This window comes from Peromyscus californicus, unplaced genomic scaffold (genome assembly GCF_007827085.1).
Source record: "Peromyscus californicus insignis strain IS unplaced genomic scaffold, ASM782708v3 Scaffold_5__1_contigs__length_169319896, whole genome shotgun sequence".
Lineage (NCBI taxonomy): Eukaryota > Metazoa > Chordata > Mammalia > Rodentia > Cricetidae > Peromyscus > Peromyscus californicus.
Genome location: NW_026294573.1, coordinates 88,716,715 through 88,729,593, shown reverse-complemented (window position 1 = coordinate 88,729,593; position 12,879 = coordinate 88,716,715). Strand labels below are relative to the sequence as shown.

The following is a 12,879-nucleotide window of genomic DNA, read 5'->3' as shown; positions in this document are numbered from 1 at the left end:
GGCGTGTGCCACCACTGTCTGGTTCTGTTTCTCTCCTAGACTGAGTCAATCTCATGTAGTCCAGGGTGGCTTTGAACTCAGAGATCCAGATGGATCTCCGCCTCCCGAGTGCTAGGATTAAGGCTGTGTGCCACCATTTACCTGGCCTCTATGTTTAATCTAGTGGCTTGTTCTGTCCTCTGATCTTCAGGCAAAATTTATTGGGTACATAATACATCACTACTACTCATTATATTAATTTTTCCTTAAATGTACCAGTTATATTAATGAGGGATTATATTAATACATGACTTGTCGTGGAACTCTCTACTCTAGGAATTGAACTCAGATGGATTTTGATTTATTTTAATTGTTGCTAGTTTCCATTTGCTATGGTAATCTTACATTGGAATGTTTGCACCGGTAAAAGTGAGGTTCTGTAATTTTCTTTTTTGAAGTGTTAGATTTTGGTATTTATTATAGTCATTACAAAACATAGTGTGGAGATGTTTTTTCTAGTGCTATAGAAGAGTTTAAGTAGCATTAAGTTAAATTAAATCTACTCATTAAAAATAAGCCATAGAGCTGGGCAGTTGTGTCCCAGGCCTTTAATCCCAGCACTCGGGAGGCAGAGGCAGGTCGATCTCTGAGTCTGAGGCCAGCCTGGTCTACAGAGTGAGTTCCAGGACAGCCAGGGCTACATAGAGAGACCCTGACTTGAAAAACAAACAACAACAAAAAGCTATAGAAAAACGGGGTTAGGAGCTTAACACTACAAAATTTAATCAGTGGTAAAAATATAGGAATCTAAATCTAAGCAAAGTGGAAACACACTTTATGGCCCTAAGCTGGTTAAGAAGAACACAGGGTTACATATGGCTTCATCCTGAAAAAAGACCGACATTTGCTTCTGGACTTAACAGCACCTTGCGCAGCCCATGTAACTGCTGATTCCAACACTTTTTGTGTGAGGAAAACAACAAAATAGAGGTTATAGACAGACAGTGGAGAACTGGGAGGAAAGGAGAGGATGCCGCTGCTCACCAGACAACGGCTTGAGGCCACTGAGCCCCTGGGAGCATGCGTGAAGCCTCACCCCGGCTTTGTGCCTTCCTGCCAAGCACGTTTTAGTGGGTGCAATGCTCTGATTTCCTTGGCCTTTTTTCCCCCTCCGAGACAAGCTTTCATGGATTCCTGGGTATGTATCAGACTAGCTCTGTAGTCAAGGATCATGGCCTCTTTTTGACTTCGGCGTGCTCAGTTTATGAACTGCTGGGAACTGAACCCAGAGCTTTGTGAATACTGGCAATCGCTGTACCCACAGAGCCACTTCCTAGAACCTTGCCATAGGTTCTTGTGAACAAAATCATGCATCAAAAAATGAGTTCATTCTTGCTCAAGTTTTCCCTATATGTGTAAATGTTTTTGAGCAAGCTGGAATTGTCCATTTTCACTATGTTATGGACCACTTCCTGTCAGAGCACACTTACTTTCTTTGTAATAGTTTCAAGGTATTCTATACTCTAAGTTGTTTACTTTGCCATCTCTCCTGGTAGCAAGTTGTCTATAACTTTTACCTATTACAAGTAGATTTCATGTTATAGTTGATAATTATTTAATATAAACTCTTAGTAATATAATTCCTGAGTTAAACTATATAGTCACTTTACATTTTATTATTTAGCAGTTGCCTAAACTGGGCCCTAAAAGGTTGTACAGACAATGTAGGAAAGTAGTCTTCTCTGACATGCTGTCCCTGGGTATCTATTTTCAACATTTTTGTCACTATGATAGGTAAAAAACAGTGGTTGATATAATAGACAATAATCTGTATAATGAACAATGAAACTGCTTTCCCTAATTGTTTACAAGTTAGTCTTGTTCTGAGAATTATCTGTTCAGATATTTTACTTCTCCTATTAGGTTTCTTTTTCCCTCCAATTTGAAGGGGTGTTTTGTATATTATGCATGTGAGCTTTTTCTACACTTGAGGTTGCAAACAGTTCCTTTTAACTCCTGTTTCTAACTTGCTTAGGGAAAACAACATGGAGCTTGTCTGGCTTCAGTTCTGCACTTGTCTGTGGTGAGGTCCTCACTTCTTGCCTCAAATCGTAAGACTGTGATGGGGTGGGGAGCCCAAGAGAGGGCTCGGGCTAGGAGTGCTTGTTGCTCCTGCAGAGGACTGGAGGGTGGTTCCTAGCACCATATCAGGCACTCACAAACACCAGTAACTAAGGCCCCAGGGGCTCTGATGCCCTCTTGTGGATTCCACAGGCACTATACTCAATATGCACATACCAACACACAGATACACACAATTTAAGTAAAGAAAAATTAAATCTGAACAAAAAAAGACTATGATGGAAACTTAGGGCAGCTCTGGCCTCTGGTTTCCACATGCATACATATAAGTGAAAAAAAATCTGAAAAGACAAAACACTTGTGAAGTACACATAAATTTGAATACTTTGGGGGTCTTAATGTTTATTAAGCTAATTGACAAATCAGACAGTCAGATTTTGATGCAAGTTACAGGACAGAATATATATTATGAAAATTGGATATATGCTAGAAACACCAAGGACATCTAAAAATAATGGTATTTCTTTGACTATAATCAAACCTAAATAATTGTGTTACCGGATTATCATAAAGTAGAATCTGAGCTGGGCAGTGGTGGTGCACGCCTTTAATCCCAGCACTTGGGAGGCAGAGGCAGGTGGATCTTTGTGAGTTCGAGGCCAGCCTGGGTTATAGAGTGAGTTCCAGGAAAGGCGCAAAGCTACACAGAGAAACCGTCTCAAAAAAAAAAAAAAAAAAAAAAAAAAAAGTAGCATCTGACATGTGGCATTGTCCTTTCTGTTCTTCATAAAAACTTCAGCCGGGTTTGTCCATCCACTCTTCCAGGGACTTTTTCATATGTTAGTCGTTGTTTTTTGGGCTGTGGTACTTGTGAGTACATTAAGCCTGTCAAAAGGAGAAAGAGGAAAACCACTTTATTGGGATAAGTAACTATGAAAAATAGTTATTTTAAAAAACATGAATGCAGCTGGGCAGTGGTAGTGTATGCCTTTAATCCCAGCACTCAGGAGGCAGAGGCAGGTGGATCTTTGTGAGTTCAAGGCCAGCCTAGTCTACAGAGTGAGTTCCAGGACAGCCAGGACTGTTACACAGAGAAATCCTGTCTCAAAAAAACAAAACAAAACACCAACAACAATAAAAACCATGAATGCACCTGTACCTAATGGCTCTGTGTCTAAAATCAGTACATACATAGATTGTGTGAATCATTCCTTATCCCCAGATTCCATTAACCCCTTCTGTGAAGTTATACAATCTCTAAAAGTCTCTCTTGGTTCTAATATTTTTAAATAAAACCACTGGAAATAGTTCAGGACGCAACTCAGGCAGGCTTCCTAATTCCTGAAGGTTTCCAGCACCTCTTCACAGATTAGAATAAGTTCAAGGCTTACTCCGGTTGACTTTGAACTCACACAATGCTCTGTTCTTTGTCTCTGTACACCACTGAAACTATTCATATTGTATTCAATATGCTTCCATTTTATTAGCTGTTCAGCTTTCATTCCACCATCATTATTTAAAACTTTAATTAATTTCTGCATGTGAAGTGTGTGTGTGTGCGCGTGTGTGTGCGCGCGCGTGTGTGTGTGCTTGTGTGTGCGTGTGTGCGTACGCGTGTGTGCGTGTGTGTGTGTGCGTGTGTGTGTGTGCGTGCGTGTGTGTGTGTGTGTGTGTGTGTGTGTGTGTGTGTGTGATGTGGAGGTCAGAGGATGACTTACTGGAGCCTGCACTCCTATCACCATTTAGGTCCCAGGGATTGGTGGCAAGTGCCTTCATCTGCTGAGCCATTTCTCCAGCACCCTGGTGTTTTTAATACGCCATGTTTAAAAAACAACTGCTGGTCAGTTATAAGTCTATTCCTGCTCCTGTATTTACACTGGAAAAATTATCCTCAGTCCTAACATATGACAGGAGGTGACCAGGAATGACTCACTTTATATGAACTTATTATATATGACATATTAGCTTTAAATGCCATAGATTTGAGCCCTTATAGAGGTTGACTGACTGGATCAGTTTTTTAAAAAGAGGTAAAAAATTAAAATTTAGTAATTATTCCTGGGAGTATTACATCAGAACTTCATGAGCTAGGTGCCATTATTAGTAAGTTTAAAAAGAAATATAGTAGGTAATTATATCAAAGATATCACAAGTACACACATACAGGGCAAATGGAAAATTATCTTAGAGCCTGTGGCTAAACTTCCCATGACTGTATCAATACTGACTTGAAAAATGATGTATCTTAAACATTCTATGTTGGGGGATATTCAATCACACTGTGAACCCTGAGTTTGAATTTGCTTTGATTAAATAAAATTAGCCTTGGTTCAGGAGGCTGAGTTAGCAACTAGTTGACAGACAGTAATCATAGAGCACTGGAGGACATCTGGGAGAGAGACACACACAGGAAGTAGGAGGGAGGGATTGGAGTGGCCCGGCGCAGAAGCACAGGTCTTTCAGGGATGCCAGCAAGGAGAGGTTAGCTATCTGCTACTCAATCTCTCCGAGCTTGCAGGTTTTCACCCCAGCCTTTGAGTCTCACATCTTATTCATAAATAGAATGATAGAGATTCAGTTAAAGCTGCCTTTAGCAGCAGCGACAGGGCCGGTGCCTGCGGGAACAGAATTCCCTCCAGGCTGCTGCCAGAGAACAGGCCGGTAACTGAAGTGGCAATTGCTGGCTGAAGTAGCAGTCAGTTAAGGCACAGCCCCTGTGCCGGAGATAAAAGAACAATTATATGTGGACACTGGTGTGCCATGGAAAAGCACATTCAATAAGCCACTATCTGCCCCAGTGACAGTGAAGACAGCACCATCAGAGACTTGTGCTAAATGTAAGAATTATTTTGTGCAAGTAATTAGAAGCTAGAAAAATGCCCTAAACAGAGAAAACTGTATTTAGATGATTTAAAATACATTGTTTAGGGCTTGGGGGACGGTTCAGCACTTAGGCGCTTGCTGTGCGACGTGGACCCGAGTTCCAGCATCCATGTGAATATGGTGGGCGTGGCAGTTCCAGCACTCAGAGGCTGGACGGTTCCTGGAGCAAGCTGGCTCGACTAGCTGTATTTTCAGTGAGACCTAGGTTCAGTTAAGAGGCCACCTCACTGGACAGGTAGAGATGGTCAAGGGAGACTCCAGACATCAGCTTCTACACACATGCGCACACATGTGCATATACATCAGTATATGTGCACCTGCACGTGAACATTCATACATACATGCACACTTGCCACAAATATACACATGCAAAATAAAATTAGTTATTCAAAACTAAATGAATTAAAATTTACATAGATATTTCATCAATAGGCCTACAAGTATTCCATCAATAGGCCTACAAGCAACAATGTCAGAATTTAGAGACACTTTCTGCAGTTTTCTTATGGAGAGAATGGGAGAATTATATAGGGAAGTGCTCCGTGTCAAGTGTTCATAGACTTCACAAGTATAATTTATTCTAGAGTAGAAGGATGGGGTTTGATCTGGTTCATTTATAAAGTTGCTGTAACAAAGTATGCATGCACACACACACTCGCACACGCACAAACACCATCAGCTAAATGCATGACTCTTGATAGGAAAATCAGAACTAAACAGCAGGAACCATATTAACAGTGTCCCTATGCATATACACAACAGGACTTTATTCAGCTTTAAAGAAAAATGAAATCCTAACATGTGTACAACAATGGATAGAAGTGAAAAGGATGTTAAGTGAACAGTCAGGTACTGAAAGACACTATGCCTAGTATTCTCTTATGTGGTGCTTGAATGGTCATTTGTACATTTATGTACAGGGTTAATGTAGGGAAAAGGGGCTGGTTAAAGAAACCCACCCTGACCCTGGAGCCCAGAACTAGGGAAAGATGGCTCAGATAAGGCCAGTGAAAGAAACATAGTTTGGCTCAAATCAGAGTCATTTCTGCCCCTGGCCAACTGACTTGTGAAACCAACCAATCACAGAGCAGGACAGTAGAATCCTGGCCCTGGGGCCCAGGACCAGGGAAAGAAATACAGCCTGGGTTTGGGATGTGAGCCAGAGAAATGAACCAAGGAAACATGCCCTGACTCTAAAACCAGTACCAAAATAACACTCTTGGTCCCTAGAATCAGAGTCAAAGAAATGTGCCCTGGTCTTAGAATTAGTGTCAAAAAGCTAAGTAAGGTCAGTGAAAGAAACACAGTTTGGCTCAAATCAGAGCCATCTCTGCCCCTGGCCAACTGACTTGTAAAACCAACCAATCACAGAGTAGGACAGTAGAACCCTGGGCCCCAAGCAACCTGCCCTGCCTGGTCAGTTAGAAAAGAGCTGTTCTCTCCACCTTGGTAGAGGCAGCTACTCTCCTGGACTCCTCCTTCCCAAATAAATCTCTTTCTCAAAGGAGTTTTGGGTGTGAAGATCTTCATTCACTGGCATAGAGAAGACCCTTGCTGAGACATCCCTCAGTGGACAGAGCAAGGAGGAGCTGAAAGAGCAGAAAAAGTAGCACTTTCCTCCTGAGCCGGAGGAGATTGCTACATTTTTATAATTTCTTAGATGGGAGAAGCAGAGCTCTGCTAGGAAGCCCTCTTAAGTGGGGGCTGAGCAAAGCTCAGCTGTAGCGGCTCTCCAGGAGAGGAGCAGGACTGCTATATCCTTCAGGGAGACCATCCCCCATCACACCAGGTATAGCCTGACTTTCCCGAACAGTCAGGATACCCTTCCCTGCTGAAGCAGTTCCAGGTGTGACTCTCCTGAGCAGTCAGAAAATTTCCCTTCCAGGGTGGGCTGTGTCTTTGCAGCTCCAGCCATCAGAGCTGTGCTAAACAGCTCCAGATGTCCGGAACATCTCCAGGAGAGAGCTGTGCTAAACAGCTTGAGGTGTCTGGGATACCTCGCCCTCCAGGATTGGGCTGCCTCTTGGCAGCTCCAGCCATCAGAGCTGTCCTAAGCAGCTCAAGGTGTTGCTTGACTCCCAGAGTTGCAAAACTCACATTTTGGTACCAAAACTGGGGCCAAACCCACAGAGTTACAACAAATTTACTTACAGTTAGTACAGGTCATCAAACTAGGGAAGGGACTGTAAGGGTAAAGAGACCTTCATAGGGGTGGAGATAAAAGAAAGTGATATAATAATGTGACACGAGAGCAGGAAGGCTACTGGGTGGGGACCACAGGGAGCCATTAGGAGGCAGAGACAGGGCAGGGAAGTGGGGAGGGTGACCATAAGTGAGGTTTAGGAGGCCCTCTCTTAATAAAATAGAGAGTGTGAGGTTGTTTTTCCTGGGCCCTGCTCTGATCTTTTGAAGGAGCCTATGAAAAAAAGTTTTGAAGCTTAAAATTTTCTTCCTTCTCATTCCTGTCTACCAGGAATGAGAAGCTGTCATTCCAGCTACCTGTCACAGCAAAGCCACATTCATATGCCTTATGAGATCTTAACATTTTATTCTAAATGTTTAGGGTAATGCCATAAGAAATTATACAGAAAATAAAGGCATTATGACTGAGAAAACAAAAGTGTCCTTTTTAAAAGGCGAATGATAAAATGTTCAGACAAGTAAAAAATATCCGTCAAAGTGAAGCTGATAGGACTTCCTCTCTAATAAACAACTCAGAAAAGGTTTACCTGGGATCTAGCAGTGTGTGTGTGTGTGTGTGTGTGTGTGTGTGTGTGTGTGTGTGTGTGTGTGTGTGTGTGATGGCTAGAGGGTCAACTCAGGTGTTGTTCCTCCTCAGGTATGATCCATCCTGAATTTTTTGTGACAAAATCTCTTCCTGGCCTAGAGCTTGCCAAATATGCTAGGCTGGCTGGCAGTGAGCCTACGGATCCACTTGTCTCTGCCTCCCAAGTGCTGGGGTTCCAAGCCATGGCCACAATGCCAGGCTTTTGTATGCGGGTTCTGGGTACAGAAGTTACTTAGGTCCTCATGCTTGCACAGTCAGCACCTTAGGGACTGAGCTGTCACCATCCCCTAATATCTCAACCAATCTTAGCCAAATAGATTTATGTAGCTGACAGTCTGATTCCTCTGTTTAATCCTGATCATCTGCTTTACTTAGGTTTGCTATTTTTATTTTAATTTCTTCCTTTTTTCCCCTATTTTGTTTGTCTGTTTTGCAACAGGGTCTCTCTATGTAGCCCTAGTTGTCCTGGAACTCACTAGAACATCAGGCTGACCTCAAACTCAGAGATCCTCCTGAGTGTTACTTTAAACTTAAGTTGAAGGTATGGTTCATTTGAGAATATTTAAGAATTTGAAATATTTTGTTAGGCCACTAAGTTTGATTTTTCTCTTAAACTCAAAGATAACTGAGAACTTTAAGTGTAGCAATTAAAACAAAACATTCATTGAAATTTGATTATAGCATTATCATTTTAAAATGTTTTATTATTAGTTATGTATTTGTGTATGAGTCTGCGTGTGGGTATGTGCATGTGAGTGTAGGTGTCCAAGGAGGCCAGAGGTGTCAATATCCCTGGGAACTTGAGTTACAGGTAGTATGAGCTACTCAAAGTGGGTGCCAAGAACCGAATGTGGGTCCTCTGCAGCAGCTATAAGCACTCTTAACCACGGTGCCATCTATCCAGCCCCTAGCTTTAGCTTGTAAAATTATAACTAGAAGTTGTATCAACTACTAGTGTTACCTGTTGGTGTTTCATAATCTCCCCAGTTAGATGAAGATACAGGGAGCCTTCTCTGTCCTAAGTAGTTCCCAGCTCTTTGGTAGAAATTAAGGCCATTGAATCCTCTTTGGTTTACATTAGAATCAGAAGCACAGAATGAATCCCAGCTGGGGACAGAAGGCAGTTCTCTCCAAAAGGTCTTGTCAGTGCCAGCGGTTGAATTTCTGTATGTGAAGTGTTTCAATTTAGCCGACAGACACTCTGGCTGATTACTGGGTAAGTCATTGTTTTGTGGGTACCATTTGTTGTAGGAGGTCTGTTCTGCTCCACAGCTTGAATTGAATGAATAAGTCTGTTTCCTGTCACCATTGTTTTTAAAGTCCCAACAAAGGTAGGATTGAGAGCCCTCTGGTAAAAACACAGGAGTGGACACTTGCATGTTTCTGCTTCCTTTTGCTTTAGGATAATTAACAAAATTATGAGTAACTCTCCTCTGAGTATCAGCTGGTGACATTTCAGGTTCACAATTTATTTGTGTTAGGCCCAAAGAAAAGACACCTGATTCTGAATCATCCTGGCTTGGAAAGGAATGCCAAGTCACTTTCTTTGATTCCTTATTAATTAGAAAAGGGTTATTGTGCACTGTGTTAGGACCACAAATGGAGTCTTTCCAGTAGCTGGTCTGACTGTGAGATGCTGCAGACGGCAACATGCTCAGTGTTTCTCTTAGCTCCATAAGAGAAGAGCTTGTGCCGTCCTGCACTGCCTCTTCTGAGTCTTCATAGGAATAATATTCCTCATGTTCCTGAATGACAGGAGCTGAACTCTGAGAAATAAAGGGATTAGTTTCATTCATATCCTCCTGAAGTGGTGACATTCGAGGTGACATTGTCAGGGAGGAAGAATTAATCTTGAACAAGGAAGTGATGCTACAAAAATGCTGAAAAATTAAAAATAATAGTTTAATACAGTTTAGAAAAGAAAATGATGCCTAGCTAAATTCACAGATACTACATTGAGCCACATACTAACATAAAAATAATTAAACACCATTAAAAGAGAACATTGTAATTTGCATCTATTTTCTAGTAGCTTGCAATGGAATTTTAATAGTGTTTTTAGAGATGTTCTAGGTTCACAACAAATGCAGTGGATTTTATTTTAGTTATACAAATTATACACGAATAATTCCTTGATAAGAATTTAAAAATATCAATAAAGCTAAAACTCTCTTCCCTGCTATGGTAAAAGACATTAGGATTTTTGGAAGGGGTAATGCAAACACATGTTAACTGACTATTTATGAATACAATATTTCAAAATGCCTTAAGATGGCCTAAACTGTACTGAGTTATCTATGATAGCTTTGAAATGTATAGCTAACAGCAATTCCATATGAAAGTTAGTTCAAGTAAATGCTTTCTTTCCTTTGTCCAGAACAAGGCTGGACACCATCACTTAGCAATGTCTGTGGTGCAAACACGTAACTGAACCGGGAATGTACCGGGGAGCCTGTGTTATCACCCACCTTCAGAACCTTGCTGGGAACCTGGGGCAGGAGTTCCTGAAGCTCAACGGGCCTTGCTCTCAGTAGCCAGTGCAGGGAAGGTGCTCTGTGTAACATGAGCTGAGCCACCAGTGGATTAATGCATGGGAAGTCAAGGAGGCTCATTTCTTCCTGCAAAACAGGGGGGTCTCCTCAGGCAATGGTCTTTTGAGAGGGACCTATTTTAGTCTATAGATTAAAATTTGTCCCTGAATTTCTAACAATTGGGAAGCATGGAAAAAACCATGCTATCAGGAAGGGAATTCAAGTGTTCATGGTTTTTTGCCTGACAGGTATCAATTTACGCATTTAGAAAAAGTAACCTTAGACGGTGAAACTTGAACCCAGGATTTATCCAACCACTCATGAGGATCTCTCTTCGACATCATTAAATTGTGGTCTGCAATTTGTCGAATTGTTAAAGCTGTCTCTTCTACTCCTGGGGCAATTATAAGCTAAAAAAAACAAAGCATATGTTAGATTGTAGGGGAATACTAAGGAGTGAGATGTAGCATTTAGAAATAGTTTGAGATTAAAGGAAAAAAATCTAAGTAGTGAATTTTTCATCATCATCATCTTGTATATAATTTATTAGTGTATGTATTTGAAACCCATGATCTTTCATTTGTGAGGATAACCCAATCAGTTTTCTTTCTCTTTCTTCTTCCTCCCTCCCTCCCTCTCTCTCTTTCTTCATTCCTTCCTTTCTTTCTCTTCCCTTCCCTCTCCTCCTTTCCCTTCCTTCCTTTCTTCCTTCCCTGCCCCCACCCCCAGGACTCTTTATATAGCCCTGGCTATCCTGAAACTTACTATATAGGCCATATTGGCTTCAAACCTACAGAGATCTCCCTACCTCTGCCTCCTGAATGTTAGGATTAAAGGCGTGTGCCACCACACCTGGCCCCTTCTTTCTTTTAATATTTTCTATTTTTGGAATCCATTTTTCTTCACTTTAATTTGGTATTGACTTACAAAGTTTTTAAATTTTTATTTAGTGTTATATTTCACTTATAGAAGAGCAATTTGAAAATCACTGGTACTATTTAATATTTTGCTTTTTCTAGTAGTTATCAACTGAAAACAAGAATAAAAATACTGTGCAATAGTTTTCAAAAACAAACTTAAACATGAAAGATATTTGTACATTAATTTGATACTGTGTTAAAAATAAGACATAAGCCCTGCTTACAGAAGCATACCTGGCACTGTCAATCTGAACAAGGGTCCATGGCTGGGGAAATCAAAGGCTCCAGGGGTGAACCTACTATTATTATTTTGCTAAATGGATGTACTATCAAACTGCCCTCTATAATCATGTCTCTCTACCCACAGATTAGTGCAGCTCTCAGACCTCATCAGAGAAATTTCTTTGTGCAGTGGATGGTGATTAATACAGAAACTCATGACTGGTCAAAGAGTGCAGAGAATAAACATCTGTGGAGTGCTCAGTCACAAATGGGACATCCATGTCACACCCTTCCCAAAGGCTCAGTCACAAATGGGAAATCCATGCCACACCCTTCCCAAAGGCTCAGTTACAAATGGGACATCCATGCCACACCCTTCCCAAAGGCTCAGTCACAAATGGGACATCCATGTCACACCCTTCCCAAAGGCTCAGGCTCATAGAGGGGCAAAAAGACCCTAAGGCCAGAGGACAGGGGAGACAGCAACACAGTGTCTCCTGGACATGACATGGCTGCTGTTGTTGCCTGAGCAAGATCAAGCCAGTCCACATTCCAGCATGGGCAGAGGGGCTCACAAGCCCCATCCCTAGCTGAGTCACTACGGATAAGCAATGCTTCTCAGGGAGGGAGAACTGATTTTCTTTAGAATGTAGTCCCCACTAGGTCAGCCATGCTCCAGTGGATGGCCACACATGGGTATGTGTGCAGCACAGATTAGACTTGTGGGCTATTAACAAAGACATGAAGTTTGGAGGGTGAGGAGGTGGACCTAAGGAGTTAGGAGGAAGAATGGGAGGTAAATACGATCAAACATAGTCTATGTATATATATACAAAATTCTCAAAAATTAATGTCCATAAATTTTAAAATGTCTTGATTTTGAGTAGTCATTCTAGGGGTTGGGGATTTAGCTCAGTGGTAGAGTGCCTGCATAGCAAGGGCAAGGCCCTGGGTTCATTCCTCAGCTCCGGAAAAAAGAAAAAAAAAAAAAAGAGAGAGAAGTACTCACTAGGGTGTCAGTGGAGAGAGCTAGGGAGGAAGAAGCACAGTCATCATCCAGTGTACACATCCTCAGATCTAAACGAGTAGTCATTCTAGTTGGTAATTGTTCATTTAATCTTAGCTTATTTGATTCTAAGACACTCTTGTCAAAATTGTGTGTGTGTAATTTCTGAGCTGGAGGGATGGCTCAGTGGTTTAGAACACTTGTTCTTGCACAGGACAGGTATAGTTCCCAGCACTCACATGGCAGCTTATAACAACTGTAACTGCAGTTCCTGTATCTGTAATCCTAGGAATAGCCTGGCAACAGAGCCAGAGTGTTGTGGAATATTTGTACACTGTTTGAAAATGTATTGCTGTGATTGGTGTAATAAAAAGCTGAACACCCAATAACTAGAAAGAGGGTAGGCAGGATTTCTGGGGACAGAGAGGACTCTGGGATGAAGGGCGGAGACTCCAGGGACACTGAGAG

The 12,879-nt window shown here is 41.6% G+C and overlaps 1 protein-coding gene across 1 annotated transcript in view; it reads right to left on the bottom strand.

Annotated features, from left to right (window-relative positions):
• Positions 1-2,816: 2,816 nt before the first annotated feature.
• Positions 2,817-12,879, bottom strand: part of Shoc1 (shortage in chiasmata 1) — an 80,928-nt gene continuing 70,865 nt past the window's right edge. Inside the window, exons 24-27 of the mRNA XM_052717216.1 lie at positions 10,542-10,673; positions 10,201-10,350; positions 8,694-9,612; positions 2,817-2,946 (exon numbers count right to left, since the gene is read on the bottom strand). Of these exons, the coding sequence (XP_052573176.1) occupies positions 2,846-2,946; positions 8,694-9,612; positions 10,201-10,350; positions 10,542-10,673 (1,302 nt within the window). The 3' untranslated portion in view covers positions 2,817-2,845. The remainder of the gene's footprint in view (positions 2,947-8,693; positions 9,613-10,200; positions 10,351-10,541; positions 10,674-12,879) is intronic.